The 15,093-nt window shown below is 40.4% G+C and overlaps 3 protein-coding genes across 8 annotated transcripts in view; 1 reads left to right on the top strand and 2 right to left on the bottom strand.

The window, feature by feature from the left end:
* The first annotated feature begins 269 nt into the window (after nt 1-269).
* Nucleotides 270-7,862, top strand: LOC102300522 (ceramide synthase 5). Of its 2 annotated transcripts, XM_005931770.3 has the most exons (11): nt 270-383; nt 647-803; nt 2,626-2,728; nt 2,932-3,062; nt 3,538-3,595; nt 3,725-3,775; nt 3,915-4,007; nt 6,002-6,130; nt 6,486-6,592; nt 6,725-6,881; nt 7,241-7,862. In XM_005931770.3, the coding sequence occupies exons 2-11, from the start codon at nt 745-747 to the stop codon at nt 7,376-7,378; spliced, it is 1,026 nt and encodes a 341-aa protein (XP_005931832.1). In that variant the 5' UTR covers nt 270-383; nt 647-744; the 3' UTR covers nt 7,379-7,862. The 2 variants fall into 2 exon arrangements, with proteins under 2 accessions (XP_005931832.1, XP_014192110.1); XM_014336624.2 differs by lacking the exon at nt 270-383 and having other exon boundaries at nt 401-803.
* A 117-nt stretch (nt 7,863-7,979) lies between these two features.
* On the bottom strand, nt 7,980-13,114 carry si:ch73-233m11.2 (NACHT, LRR and PYD domains-containing protein 12). Of its 5 annotated transcripts, XM_005931772.2 has the most exons (10): nt 13,025-13,114; nt 11,661-11,790; nt 9,957-11,550; nt 9,704-9,865; nt 9,455-9,628; nt 9,182-9,355; nt 8,888-9,061; nt 8,609-8,782; nt 8,361-8,528; nt 7,980-8,261 (listed from the first exon to the last, which is right to left on the bottom strand). In XM_005931772.2, exons 3-10 carry the CDS (start codon nt 11,537-11,539, stop codon nt 8,192-8,194), a joined length of 2,679 nt encoding a protein of 892 aa, XP_005931834.1. In that variant the 5' UTR covers nt 11,540-11,550; nt 11,661-11,790; nt 13,025-13,114; the 3' UTR covers nt 7,980-8,191. The 5 variants fall into 5 exon arrangements, with proteins under 5 accessions (XP_005931834.1, XP_042080612.1, XP_042080611.1 ...); XM_042224678.1 differs by lacking the exon at nt 13,025-13,114 and having other exon boundaries at nt 9,704-9,815; nt 11,356-11,550; nt 11,661-12,926; XM_042224677.1 differs by lacking the exon at nt 13,025-13,114 and having other exon boundaries at nt 9,704-9,815; nt 11,083-11,550; nt 11,661-12,926.
* Nucleotides 13,115-13,260: 146 nt separating this feature from the next.
* The window catches only part of LOC102302161 (keratin, type II cytoskeletal 8), a gene marked incomplete in the record, with an annotated part of 4,408 nt that continues 2,575 nt past the window's right edge, over nt 13,261-15,093 (bottom strand). Inside the window, 4 exon segments of the mRNA XM_042224680.1 lie at nt 13,261-13,591; nt 13,689-13,760; nt 13,869-13,915; nt 14,754-14,974. Coding sequence (XP_042080614.1) covers nt 13,500-13,591; nt 13,689-13,760; nt 13,869-13,915; nt 14,754-14,974 — 432 coding nt within the window.

Genomic DNA, 15,093 nt, shown 5'->3' on the forward strand with positions numbered 1-15,093 from the left:
ATAATTCAAATTGTCACTAGGTATGAATGTGAGTGAATGGTTGTCTGTCCCTGTGTGTTGGCCCTGCGACAGACTGGCGACCTGTCCAGGGTGTACCCTGCCTCTCGCCCTATGACAGCTGGGATAGGCTCCAGCGCCCCCCGCGACCCTGAAAAGGATAAGCGGAAGCGAATGGATGGATGGATGAAGTTAGTTTTAACCTACTAAGTAAGTTAGTTTTAATGGTTAACCTAGCATTAGCTAATGAATAACGTTTGCCGCTAATTGGAGGCGTAACCGACTCCGTGTTAGCGTCAGCTGCCTTTGACTCCTCCTACAATAGGCACGACGTTACGGCGAGCAGCACGGAACCAGTGGAAGCACTTTTGTGAATAATAATTGAGGTGGGTGTTACCTCGGAGAGTCATAGCTGTTACGTGTCTGTGGAGTTTAGTCATAGGAGTGAACCAGAAGAGATGCTTAGATAACTTAGTTCTGCTATTACAACAGCAGGGAGAGGAAGAAGGAGGGAGGAATGACTGCTAAGTTTTTCCTTAGCTAGCCTGAGCTACTACTACATGTACGGCAGTTTTTTCTCTCAGTTACCTCATTTGCTGCTGCTGATCTGCTGTGTTTTGCTTCTCCCCGATGACTTCCTTTATCTCAGCCTGGATTTGGAGTGAAAGGTTTTGGCTTCCTGAAAATGTCACTTGGGCGGACTTGGAGCATCCACCACCTGGCGTGGAGTACCCCAGACTCTGGAACATGCTGTATGCCTTCCCTCTGGCTGCCGTAGTTTACTTTCTGAGACTGCTGTTTGAAAGGTAAAATAGATTTTTGTGTGTCTGTGTAGCGCTAGTTTGTTCTGCACCGGTATGATTGGGCTTCGAGAACTTTTACTTACAAAGAAAAGATTACACCAAACGGCACCATACAAATGTTGTTACATGAACTTTAATATATGAGTCACTCTCTCTGGAGACTAGCAACTCTCTGTGGACCTACTATGTTAACAAAAATCCTGTCACGTGGCTTTTCTTGTGACAGATAATTATAGATCTCTTTTTTTTAAACAAGAATACGTAAGAATGCAAGAATTTTTATTGGCTTTTGTGGCAGTTTTATATTTTACTGTGTTTGCATTGTTGTGAGGTGATGACACTGCTGATGAGAAACAGAAACAAGTTGTTTTTTTTTGTTTTTTTGTTTTTTTTGGAGGGAGGGGGATGCAGATCATACATTCTTTCTGATTTGCTCACTAGCTCTTTCACTTCCTGTTTTCCTGTTTGAATAAAATGTCTAGCGATGGACACTATTCTGTACCAATATTATGCCAATAAACAGTGGTTCTCTTCAGTAGCTCTGTGATTCTGAGTCACTACTTCCAGTCCTGATCCAGGCAGTCAAAACAGATACGCCTTTCCAACCAAATCACTCCTCGTACTGGTTCCTAATCTAGATCTGGTTTATTGCTTTTGCATAACAAAGCTGAAGAGCTGGAGCTGGTATGGTACCTTAATATTAATTATACCTTCAATCTCATTCATAGACTGTATATAAAAGATGAAGGTACACACACTGATGCTACTCGTTGCTTCGTGAAGCATTGTTTTGACACTTTAGTTTTAGAGTTTTTGTGCGGTGCACTCCGATGAACTTTGCCCGTTTTTCAAAGCACTCATGCACTGGCGTCACTGTTCAGTCCTGGAAGCTGCAGTTTATGGCCCCAATTACATTTGAGCCAGTTAGAGAAGCCTTACATGAGTCACCCTCCTTGACAAACGGGATTTTCAAACTGAGCAAAAAAAACCTGATTTGCTGGCTAACTAGACTCTTTCAAGTAACATTTCCGATGAGAGAATCTGGTTAATTAAAGAATCTGTGCAGGTAAGGACGTCTTTACGTAGGAGGTATATTAAAATGACTCCTCTGGCATACTCTGGAATGAGAGAATTACATTTAAGGGAATGGCATTGCACGTTATGTGATTTTTAAACAAGGTTTTCCTCTGTCCAAACCTCACGACTGCACTAAAAGTCACGTTTTTCAGCTTAGTTTTGGTTCATGGAAACTGTCTGAAATTGAGCATTCAGGGACAGCCCTGTCTACTCTGTGCTGCTATTCATTCAGAGGTTTTTTTTCTTCTTTTTTCCGTGTTGTGAAAACTGTTCTAGATATGTTGGGTGTTTTTAGGCTGATGTGTGATGAATTTAATAAACACCGGTCGAGTCAACCAGATGATCCCGTGACACAAATGAGCATTTTGGTAGGCAGAGTATCCTTCCCATACTCTGCGTCCCATACTCTCACATGACGAACTTTGTTTAGGCTAGGTGCAACATTCCTCAGGATCCCTTCATTTCAGCATTTCCTTGTGTCTCCCCCTATAGCTTCTGTTATGCTTCCTTCGTCTTAAACAAATGTATGCAAGGCGTAACTCTGTGGGCAAACTGTGAAAGCTCCACAGCTCATGTAAATGGTGGAATCTCCTAGCAAATGTTGGATAACCCTCTGTTTTGTTTTGCTTTTCTTGGAGACACTAAACAACTCTCTCTAAGTCTCTCCCTGTGTGAATTTCTCTTCTAATACCATACACTTCTGCTTCCCCACCCTCTTCTTTTTGCCCCTCTGTCTGTGTGTATACAGGCTAGTGGCCAAGCCCTGTGCCCACATGCTTCAGATTCAGGCGGGAGTGCCTCGGCAAGCTCAGCCCAATGCTATCCTGGAGAGACTGTATCAGTCCAAAGCGGTACATAAAGCCCGTGTTTGTTCTGTAGTCTATTACACGTCCCTGTACACACTGCAGCAGCAACATGATGTTATTGCACTGGAACACACTGCCACAGTCATAATGATATGTTCAGTCAATACCTATTGTCATGTGACAGGCATACCTATTGGTTTTGTGGTTTTACAAGGAGTGGAGAGTTATTTTATGTATGTCCTCTTTAGAGTCCAGATGAAAGGCAACTGGAGGGACTCTCCAAGCAGCTGGACTGGGATGTACGGAAAATACAAAGATGGTTTCGCGTCCGTCGGAACCAGGACAGGCCCAGCACACAAAAAAAGTTCTGTGAGAGCATGTACGTAGGTTTCTACAGGAGTTTCTGCTTTGTAATGTACAAACAATTGAGGGGATTTAACAGCGCTAGCCCATGCACGTGCATATAAGCTCCTGTCATATAAATTGTTTTGAAATGCTGCGCAGGCATCCACGGTCCCCAGAGAATTAATCCAATGTGCCTGTCAGCATCTGCTTGAGGACTTAGCTTAATACTTTGCAGACAGTAGTTGTTCACAAGAATTTTCTAGATGGGTTGCCATAATATTTAGTGAAAATATCTCTTGAAATGTATTTTAACCATCTTGGTGATCACTTTTGATACACTCATCAAGTAAAAATGTAAATAGGCCAAGTATTTTGGTTTTGAAACCTTACAGATGCCAGTGTAAGTGCTACTTAGTAAATGTTAAAATGATCACTGGGAGTGTGCTTATATATGTAAGTGCCTCTGGTGTATGCTAAATTCGTCTTTCTATTCTTCTCTTTCCTTTCAGGTGGCGTTTCACTTTTTACCTGGCGATTTTTATTTATGGCATCAACCATCTGTGGTCGGTAAGTTTAAAATGTACTTTTTGCCCTCTGCAATACTATTACCGTTCACGGAAGCGGTTCTTATCGTTGGCTCATAATAGGTGAACCTGCAACAGTATAATGCATGTTTTTGTAATCTGTTTCCTTCAGACATCGTGGATGTGGGATACCAGAGAGTGTTGGCAGAACTACCCTTTTCAGGTTAATATTTTTTCTGCTTACGCATTATATTTGATTACTTTTATTATAAGGAGACTCTGTTTACCACCATAATGTTAACAGGTCAGTTGGTATTGCTACATATTTATCAAAGGTGTGTTTCTTTCACTCTCTCCCAAAGCCACTGAGTCCTGAACAGCACAGCTACTATCTTGTAGAGCTGGCTTTTTATTGGTCTCTGATGTTTTCCCAGTTCATAGACATTAAAAGAAAGGTGAGTCCAACAACAACCGGTCTAACTAACTATTAATTGCCTCAATAAATGCACATTGCCTTTTGTATCAAAGCCAAATCCTTTTTTTTTTCTTAAAGGAAGCGTGTAGGATTGTATCTTGATTATGTGCTCTGGCTAAAAGGACAATAAAGTATACATTCAAAAATAAGTAGATCACATGGAAATTGGCTTGTTTTTCATGTGTTTGGGTAGGCCACCATTTGATCTTGTTTTAAACTGTGTCTACAGATGTGAACGCTTGAACACAACCACAAAGAAAATTACAGCCTATTTCAAATCTGCCTGCAACATTTCAGGGAGCTTCATTTTTCTTCCTGACTGTGGGCCGTTCCATAACCCTCTATTTCTTCTTTCTAAACTAACCATTTGATGCATTTGTGTGCTGAGGATCCTTTTGCCCTTTAAAAGGGCACCTTCCAGGTCCACCTCAGCTCGTGGGCATTTCCATTTTCTTTAAGCACAATATGATGCAGAATTTAAAGAGCAATTAATAACTGCAAAGCTGTAGTACTATAATACTTCCAGTGCCACGCTTTAGATTTGGGATGAGCTTCATATGCTAAAAGCTGTTTTTATTTTGTGCCACTTGTAAAGGATTTTCCTTACAGGTGATTGCTTTATGCCAAATGATTTGGAGCTCTTCCTTTGTCAGACTTGAAGGAATCCAGCCTTTGTAATGAAAACTTTTTAAGAACGCTTTTTAGATCATGGCATGGTAAGACCGCACACTAAAAGTGAATAATTAAAGAACACAAGATTCTAGATGTCAAAGGTTTAAATAAGAGGTTTAAATAAGAGATTCCTCCTGTTACCACCTAAGCAGGTTCTAATCAACAAATCTGGAACATGTGTTCCCACTTTATGGATTTAAAGTGGTAAATGTAGTTGTGTGACATTGCTAAATTTTGAAATTGGTTGCAGTTGCAGGTTAGGGATAACAGTTATATTAGACAAAGGATATTAAAAATTGAGCTGCCAGGGAATAGAAATAGGGAGCGATCACAGAGAAGGCTTATGAATGTAGAGAAGGAGAGGGTTGGTGTGACAGGTGGTACAAAGGAAAGGGCAAGATGGGAAAGGATGAGCGATGATCCACTGTAGTGACTGACAGAAGAAGAAGAAATAATTGGATTAGGCATGGTGCCTCAAAGCAATATGGTTCTGGGCTTGGACCTTGCTAGCCAGTTAGGGCCTTTATGTGTGGAGTTTGCAGGCACAGAGAACACATGCATGGATTTACAATACTGTACGTACACGATTTCCTTCCACTGTCCAAAGACATGCTTGGTTGTATGAATAGCTGGAGTGTGTTAAATAGATGAATGGTTTATTTAATTTGTTTTTGTTCAAAATAAAGTACAAAAATGAGCTACATCAGTGAGGTTGGTATCAGACAAACACTAATTTGTGACAGTCTAAACAAATGTTTTAAGCCTGATAGGGAGTAGGTGGAAGTTTAACATCTATCATTATGTAAAAACAAACTAAAAATGACAAACTGAACTTTATAGACTCTGCATATATTCTCATTAGCTACAGATGTGTGCACATAACACTAAAAATGGACAATAGTAATGCCTACATGAGCAGAGTGAGAACTCAACAGAAAAGCTAAACAACTTGAATTACAAGCTAATTCATCCTCAGATTCACATAGTGATTTGCTTTTACACCATCGTGTGAACTCATGTTTCACTTCTGATTCTCTGCACTGTTTAAAAGTGGGCCAAATGTTGGCTTTTTGAACCATCAGTTTCATCAAAACTTCAGGTTCAAATACACATGACTGTTCAAATACATGTAACTCAACGCCCTACGCTGCCATTCCAGTATTTTCACTTTGTATGATAAACTGCATTCTTGCGTCCATAATATCAAGTTAATATGCTGTTATTTAATGTGCCAGTAACATGAACGTCTTCTCTACCTCATTACCTTTCTTTTGTTACCTACATTTGTTTTTCTGATGGCAGGATTTCGTGATTATGCTTGTCCACCATCTGGCTACCATACTTCTCATCACTTTCTCCTATGGTAACAACATGATAAGAGCTGGCAGTATGGTCATGTGTGTGCATGATGCATCTGACATCTTCCTCGAGGTAAAGTAAATCTTTTAGATTTTTAGATGTTAGACATGATCCTGGTAAAGAGGGCTCTTGGCTTAACTCAGCAAGGCTGCCCGTGTAGGTATCCAACATGTATGTAAACACAGCTAGGAACACAGAAGCTGTGATGTGAGATACTTGTACTACCAGTTTTACAGAGAAACAACGTATTGACATTACAGTAACAGTGTGACACTGGTGTATATTACAACAGTGGGTTTTATTCTTATCATTCTTATTGTTGTTATTATTATTATTATTGTTATTATTATTATTATTATTATTATTATTATTATTATTATTATTATTATTATTATTATTAATCCCTAATGTATTATTTATTCCTAAGGCAGCCAAGATGGCAAACTATGCCAAGTACCAGAGGCTATGTGATGGCCTCTTTGTCTTCTTCAGCATAAGCTTTTTCATCTGTCGACTTGTCATCTTTCCCTTCTGGTGAGGAAAAACAAGCGCTTTCTTCCTTATATTTATTGTAAAACTCTTGTTATCTTCTCACCTGTTTATTACTATTTTCTTAACTGTTATATACAGATACATCTGCTAAAAATCTGCATGTTTTTGTTGTAGGATTATTCATAGTGTTCTGGTTGAGAGCTGGGAGATTGCTGGGCCTTATCGGGCCTGGTGGCTGTTGAATGGGTTGCTGCTCGTCCTGCAGTGCCTTCACATCATCTGGTTCTACCTCATCATGGGCATTGCCATCAAAGCCATTTTCAGGGGAAAGGTTAGTTTTGGGATCGGTTGTGGAAATTGATTTTCACATTTAACCAAGGCAGCTGGGTTTCCCTCCCCTCTTGTATCCTGTCACATTTTGTCAATTTCAGTATATGATACTAAGGCTAAACTGTGCTATTGTTTGTAATACAGCCACATTTAATCTAGCACCAAGATCCCTCAGTATCTCAGTTTTTCTATCATGCTAATCAGATAACATTAGCAATGATGTGACCATGGTAAACATTACTCGCTTAACATCAGCTCAAATTCATTAGGGTACTTATAGTCTCACATTGGAGCTAGCATAAGGTTCCGTTTTTAAGCCATGATTCATAACTAGTAGTTAAATTAATACTGCTTTTACAGGTGGCGAAAGACGATCGCAGTGACGTAGAGAGCAGCTCAGAAGAGGAGATTTGTAGCAGTACAGACCCAAGCCGGAACCAAACCCTCAAGGGAAACAGTCGCACCAGTAACCTTAATGGAGAAGCTCATGACCACTGAGTACCAAAGAGGGGATATTTTATTTCCAGTGTGGCCTTCTTTCACCAGTGTGCCTGTGAAACCCACCGTGTCACTGTGACCTTCTGAGAAGAACTGTTGCCCACTCAGAAAAATGTGTTTTTCAAACAGAGGGAGGACCTGAACAGAGGAACTCCAGTTTTGGCATACAGACTTTTATAGTGTGAAGTTTACATCTGCTGTTTGCTTACAGGAGTGGACAGCAACGTGTGTTTGTGTGTGTGTGTGTGTGTTCTTAAAGTTACACTAAACAGCACCAAATGGATGACTGCTCACACGGCTACTGCTGCATATGTACATGTCAATAATTTCTATTTTGAAACTTGGTAAAATGTTTGACTAATGAAAGAAGAAATCACGTCATTTGCCTTACTGAGTTAGGCTTTAGAATACAATTCCAAATGCCAAAGATGTCCTGATTCAAAAAAACCAAAGATTTCGTAATAAAACATTTGCATCAAATCCAGTGGTGATTTTCTTTCATTCTTTATAATGTAATGAGTGTAGAACGAAAACTACTGTCTTGACTGTGAAAACTGTCTTCACACATTGCCTTATTTCATATGATGAAAGCATAACCATAATAATTTAAATATATTTTATTGGAAGAGTAAATGGTAGGAACATTTTGGAACTGTTGGGATTCATCGTATAAACATGCGTACGCGTTACAACCTTCCTGTCCTCACTGCTGTAGCAAGCAAAAATCTCCATGAGTAACATTTATAATAATCAACAACAATACTTAGAAACCAAAACTTAAAGTAATTTTTAAGCAATCTGAGTCAAGCTTCTTCAGTATATTATTTTCGTGCACTTCTCCAACATCTCAAAAAGGTCTTCGCTGAAATCATTGTACTTCAGGCTGAAAGAGTTAGAAACAACAGCAGTGGTTAGACACTTAATTTTCTTTCGTGTGCACACTCTGGCTTAAGCGTTATCAACTAAAGTGAATTGCGCTTACTTCATCTCCTGCATCCCGTGGCTGTCCTGCATGACTTGGACAAGTGCTGGGATGGAAGCATCGGTCAGTGAGTTGTTTCTCATTTCCAGCTTCTTCAGTGTCTTACTGGCTCTTATTGCAGTGCACAAGTCTTCAACGCAGGCATTGGTCAGCTGGGTCATTTCAACACTACAAAACAAACAGACCAACATTTAAATGTAGTGGACTATAATGTGGTGATTATGATCACATCATTTTTTTCAACTCACTCCAGCTCTTCCAACAGGCAGCTTGGGTGTGCAATAGCATCCCAGAGATGTTTAACCCCTTGGTCTCCTACTTTATTTAAACCCACGCTCAGGGACTTCAGTTGAGAAGTCCCACTTTTCAGCACTGAGCCCAGTTCCTCAAAGACTGGTCGAGTTAACTCACATCGTGTCAAACTGTAGGGTGGGGCAAAGCACACAATAATGCTGTTATCTGAAATTCACTAAATATTTGAGAAAGGTGTTGCTCTGTCACTAAAAAGTTAATACAAATGAGTCTACCCAAGTTTTTCTAAAGGGCAACCAGGCCGTCTCAGGGCTTGGCAGAGCAACAGCGCCCCCTCCTGGCCCAACTCATTCACTGACAGCTCCAGCTCTGATAGAGTACAGTACTCCGACATTAAGGCCTCCTTCAGATGAGAGCAGCATGCGCCTGTCAGCTGGCACGTATAGAGACTAAAAGAAAAGTTAAAAGGCAGAAAAATATGTAGGGGTGTGATTTTTGTGTTCTTATATTTTACTTTTTTTTTTTTTTTTTAAAAATCTACAGATGCAGTTTTATTTAAACAGTCTTACTTGAGGCTCTGTAGTTTACAGAGTGGATGTTGCAGGGATACGCACAAAGCCTCCACTCCGCTGTCATCCATCGTGTTTCGTGCCAGTATCACTTTTTTCAGCTCTGATTGTCCAGAACGCAAAGCTGCAGAAAAAACCTTCATGGACGCTTCAGTCAGATCACATCTGTCAAGCCTTTCAATAAACAATAATTATGTGTGTATGTCAGTGATTTATATAAAAGCAGACAGGATACAAAAGTTTTAATGAAAACTACACTATTGAAGTACATACTTGAGTTCTTGAAGTTTGCAGTGAGGGCTATGCAGTGCGTCGCACAGTTTTGCAAATCCCTGGTCGCCAATCTTATTGAATGACATTACTAACAAGCATAGCTGAGAGGTGCCTGAGGTCAGCACAGAAACCAGGTCTTCACAGCTTTCCTCTGTCAGATTGCAACTTTGAAGACTAAAACCCAAAGCAGGTAAATCATTCTTCCAATTTTAAAAACAAAGATTGCTTAAAAAAAAGGGCAATTCTTACCATAATTCTTGTATCTTGCAGTCTCTGAGTCCAGTGCAGAGGATTTTGAACTTTTCGTCACCAAGGTGGGAGTAAGAGAGATCCAGCTCCGTGGTAATTCCTCTGTTGAGAGCTGAAGCGAGATGAGGAACAGCCCCAGTACTCAAAAAGCTTCTTTGCAAGCTGGCGGGTGGACAGCACAGTTTAAAGCAACAATCAATGCACTTTGAACATATGAATCAAATGATGTCAATTTTATCTAAACCTGTCTTACACTATCTTGAGTGATAGACTCATAGCTGGAGCCAGGACTTCTGCCATCTCTTCTGTTAGATTCTTTGTATTGTACAGATTCAACGATTTCGTCCCACCAAGGCATGTAACCACATAACTCCAAGGTACACAGTCTTGAAGGGTCAGGCTGCCATAGCTGAGGCCTATTCGTGCTGAGGAGTTGATGATCTCCTTAACCAAGCTCTCATTTTGAGCTTGATGAAGCAGGCGGAAGCATCTATAGTGCTCGTCTGCATTATATCCCTGCAGTGATTCCTCTGAGCTGCTTTTAAACCACTGCTTGAAATCTTTGACCCGATCAGGGTTGAAATCTCCCAGGAACTTCTCCAGTGGTCTGCGCTGAGTTGGTTCAGAAAGCCCTGAAAGGAAAACATCTAGAAACTTTGTACCATCTTCGTGCTTCTTCAGCATCTTCTCAGCACTCGTATACGTCATCTTGCCCAAAAAGAAAGACAATGCCAGGATGAACTCCTGGATCAGCTGCGAGTGGAATGAGAGCACACATGTATCAGACTCCATTTCACCATCTACTCGCAGGAAAGTATCAACTGAGGTGAGAAACTGTTGAAAGCCAAAGGAATACATCTGTGCTTTGGTGCAGCTCAAATGCTGCTCAACAGAGCAATGAGAAGCCATCCTGCCGAGGGCCAACACTAGCTCTGTGCCCTCTGCTTGACTCAGCAAGAGCGTCTGGATCAAGCCAACCAGGATATCTACAAACAGCTGAGATAAAGTCTCGGGAAGTTTTCCTCCAGAATCAATAAGAGGCTTGTAAACAGAGCAAACTGTCCAACAAAATCTTGGAGATGTACAGAAATCATAAAAGCCCAGAGACCTCTCCATGTGCATAAGTGCTTTGTTGGCAGCAGCAGCATCTGTAAAGAAGCAGTTTACGAAAGCTTTTCTTTGGGGCTTCAGAAACCCTAACACTTTCACCTGAGAACCGCTAAGAAACTTCAGATTCGCCGTTGGCCTGGTGGCCAACACAACTGCAGCTCCTTTCAGCAGAGATCTGTGAAGCAGACTGGCCACTAAACAGTCCACTGAAACTGCCTGGGTCGGGTGAGAGCAGAGGGTGAGCACAGAGGGGTCCAGGCTGTACTTACACTCATTCAGACCATCAAAAACAACCAGCACATCCTCGGGCTTCTGCAGAACCAGATGCATGGACTGAGGAGGGAAATAGTGGTGACAGCGTTGGATTAAGGTTTCTAAAGAGAGTGCATCTTCACAAGCATTTAAGTCCTTGAAACGGAAATGGAAGACATATTCAAAGTTCTGTAGATGTACACCCTTTGCCCAGTCCACAACGAGCTTCTCCACAGTAGTGGTTTTACCTGATCCTTCTGAGCCTATCAGGATAACAGTTTTGTTCTCACCACTCAGGCCTGTGTGGATGGCTTGATCCACGGTGGGAAAGTTTTCCTCTCTCACTTCGCCTTCTGCAGAGAGTGGGGATATGTACTTATTGTCGTTTATGACTCTGAAAGGCAGGTCTCCACCAAGGAGCGTAGGAGTGCCCTTTGACTTCAGGATATGAATTAGCACGGAGTCTTTGTCCATTGCGTTAATCTCTGTATGTATAAACCAGAAGACAGAATTAAACAATTTGGTTAAAGCGTGCAAGAACAGGCAACATATCATCCGTGTCCACAAATAATTTCCAGTGTGTTAAACTACTTACCAGCTGTGACAACTCAGCTCACGTGTTTACAGAAAAGTACAATAAACACAACTAGAAATAGTTGCCTTGGATACGGTGCTTTTGGAAAACAAACCAAAACACACGAGCGCAGTGGCTCTTCTGTGGTATACTGGTAGAAAAAAAAAAAGGAAAGAAGAAGTCACACCCTAACTAATCCCTCAAGCCAGTCCTCTTACGTTGTTTTGGGTTGTATATACGAGACATTACGGTAAGAGAAACTGAGACGCGATTTCAAAATAAATACATTTTAACAATAATTTTAAATAATACATTTTTAAATATAACACATTTACTACTATATTAATTCTTAATTATACAAACATTTAAAAATGAAGATTTCTAAAGACTTGTAAAGCCGTAACAAGTAAACTCGATGTTTCCAAATACTAATTTCTCTTTATGAACCGTACACCCTCACGGTGTAAATCAGTGTCAAGTTAAGAACTTTTATTACTTTCTTTGGAATCACATTCACCGGAAGATTGCTTTTATTTTGAAATCATATCTCGGGTTCTCTTACCGTAATACCCAGTATAAAAAATAACGCAAAATAACAGGAGGGCTGCCATGATCGCAGTTAAATAGCGGTTAGCTGGAAGTAGGAAGAGCCTGTGGGATTTCAAAATGCATCTGTGTCTTACAGACGGCAGAGCTTGACCAACTCTTCAAAACATTTACCTACTTGTGTTTTTTAGTTTACCGTATGTATTTTGTGCTGCTTAATAGCTAATAATGTATGTTTACTTTTAAAAAAACAAAGGTTTTCCCCTCTTTATTTTTGTTAGCATGCTTTTCAAATTCACATATCAAAACAAAACCTACATATGTTTGGAAAAAAATATATAAATATACAATATAGTATTATGGGTGTTAGAATTACACTGGTGTGTATGGGTGTGTGTGCTTGAGCTTCAGTGCATTAACTGATGGGTGGACAGTCAACTCCAGGATTTTCTGATAGAGAGCAGAATTCAAATTTCCAATTAGCCATCAAGGTCCTGAAGTTCAAGTTTGCTTCATTTTTAGAGGCAGGTAGGTTTGGATAGCTTTCTCTCTTAATACATGATGTGAAGCATAAAAGTGTAACAAAAAACAAAAAACCCCAAACAAAACTAAAGGGCCCAAATTCTTTTTTCCCTGCACTGTATTTTTAGCTGGCTACTCAAACACAGTCCATCCAGCTTGTGGCACTCGAGTCCACTCAAAGCGGTCTGAGACTTATGTGAAATGCACCAGCTGCACTGAGCTGTAGTTAAAAAAAAACTGTGTTGAAATTAGACTTCCCCTTTGCAATAAGCTCTTTCAGTTGATTGCGTAATAGGTACAAACTTTAACAAACCGACCTGTTGCAACAGTGTCATCCTGTTACAGTAACACAGCTGAAGTGAGCTCCTTAAAACGACTTGGACTATACCTGTGGCAATGACACTGAAAACACCTCAGTTTAGAGATTTAAAGTTGTGACCCAATATTTTTGGGTCCATCTAGTGCATATTAAAAAAAATGTAAAAGCTTTGAAGCTATTTTCTCCTTATGCTTTATAAGAGACACATCAGAACAACAGCTGTGCAGCAAGATCTAACAATAAAAAGAATAGTTTTTAATAGTTATTAGGAACATCTATAGAGCAAACTAACAAACGTCTTACAGTTGCTGAGTACAATTTGTAATTTAATGTGACAGAATCACAAGGAAACGAAAAACAGAGACACAGATACACATGGCCTTTTGATACAGTGAGGTTACAGCAGTTTGAAAACAGATTAATTTAAGGGTAGTTTTAAGTAGCAATCGGTCAGTTCAGCGCACTGCTGCGTTTTATTTGCCTTCGGTGTATGTCGTGTCCATGGTCTCCACTGTCTTGATGAGAACAGGACCTGACCTTTGTCTCTGCATGGTAACGGGCACAGCTGTGGAGAAGTCGGAAAAGGGCGTCGCTTAGATCTCTGAGATGAAGGCTATTGTTATGATCTCATCTTTATTTGTAAAATACAGTGCTGTACTTACTTCGGTTGGGCACTGTTTGGACACTGAACACTCTTTCAGTGCCATCAACACAGTCGTTACTGGCAACAGCTGCTGAAAAGAAGAGAGAAAAAAGAGAGAAGAGGGTGTCACTCTGATCCCTGAGATGAAGGCCATTAAGATGATCTCATCTTTATTTGTAAAATACAGTACTGTACTTACTTTTGTTGGGCACTGTTTGGATGCTGATAACAGAGTCTTTACCAAGTCTGTCAGGGTGAAAGCAGGAAATACATTATAGGGCATGTACTGGTAAAGTTATTCACACGGTTGTTCAAGTGAAGGTTGCAAAGCCCTTTGTGGCTCTAGAGGGAGCTGTGCAATAAACCTGTCTCATGTTTAAGATCCAGCAAAGAAAGACAAGTGATAAACCAAATTACCCAAAGTAATTGTTTTACCACTTTGTTTTTTCCCTGCCATAAAACTGGAAGACAGACTTCCAATAAACCATAAATCTCATCTATGTGTTACTTGTCAAAGTCTGGTTCTGGTTCTGGATGTGGATTGGGCTTTGCAGATTGGATGTAGATTTGTCTTTCAAACTTGCACCTGAAAGGCCGCTCTGCTCTACGACTGCAGTTACCACCAGTTGTCAAATACCTGTGGGTGTTTGCTGCATTCCACCCCTGGGCTCAGTTCTTTATTGTTTAATGCAACACACCGAGGTGAACTATTTGAATAGTGAGACAAATATGTGGTTGTGAAACTATTAAAAACAACCAAACCAAACAAATAACTTCTTGTTTCTGACTGAGGCTTTTGCTCAAGGTGGTGTTTTTTTGTTTTTCTATACCACACCCAATTTCCATCTAAACTGTCGGATGACAGATGGTATGCACGTACAGTAGCTCATACAACCAAAAATATCAGTAATGATTAATATGTTTTAATCATTTCCTGAATCACTGTAGACAGTTTCCAAGCTGAAACCTTACATCAATGGTCATCCATCCATCCATCCATCCATCCATCCATCCATCCATCCATCCATTCATTTTCTTCCTTAACACATTGTTGCCAGCAACCTCCTAAGTTCTGCTGGCTTACCTTTCTTCCTCTCCCTCCAGGAGTTTCCTGTAGGTGGAGATCTCGATATCCAGGGTCAGCTTGACATTCATGAGGTCTTGGTAGTCTCTGAGCTGCTTGGCCATGTTATGCTTGTCCTGCCTCAGAGCCGCCTCAAGGTCCTTAATGCGGCTTTTTGCATCTATTACAGCCTCTTCCCCTCGCTCTTCCATATCAGATATGCTTACCTCATTGTGGGAATACTGACAAAGAGAAAAGCTTTATTTAAATCTGAGCTTCACAGTGATTCCTGATGATTTTAATAATAATAATGGATTGGATTTATATAGCGCTTTTCAAGGCACCCAAAGCACTTTACAAT

The sequence above is a fragment of the Haplochromis burtoni genome, unplaced genomic scaffold (assembly GCF_018398535.1).
Source record: "Haplochromis burtoni strain Fernald_Lab_line unplaced genomic scaffold, NCSU_Asbu1 Contig_146, whole genome shotgun sequence".
In the NCBI taxonomy this organism is placed as follows: domain Eukaryota; kingdom Metazoa; phylum Chordata; class Actinopteri; order Cichliformes; family Cichlidae; genus Haplochromis; species Haplochromis burtoni.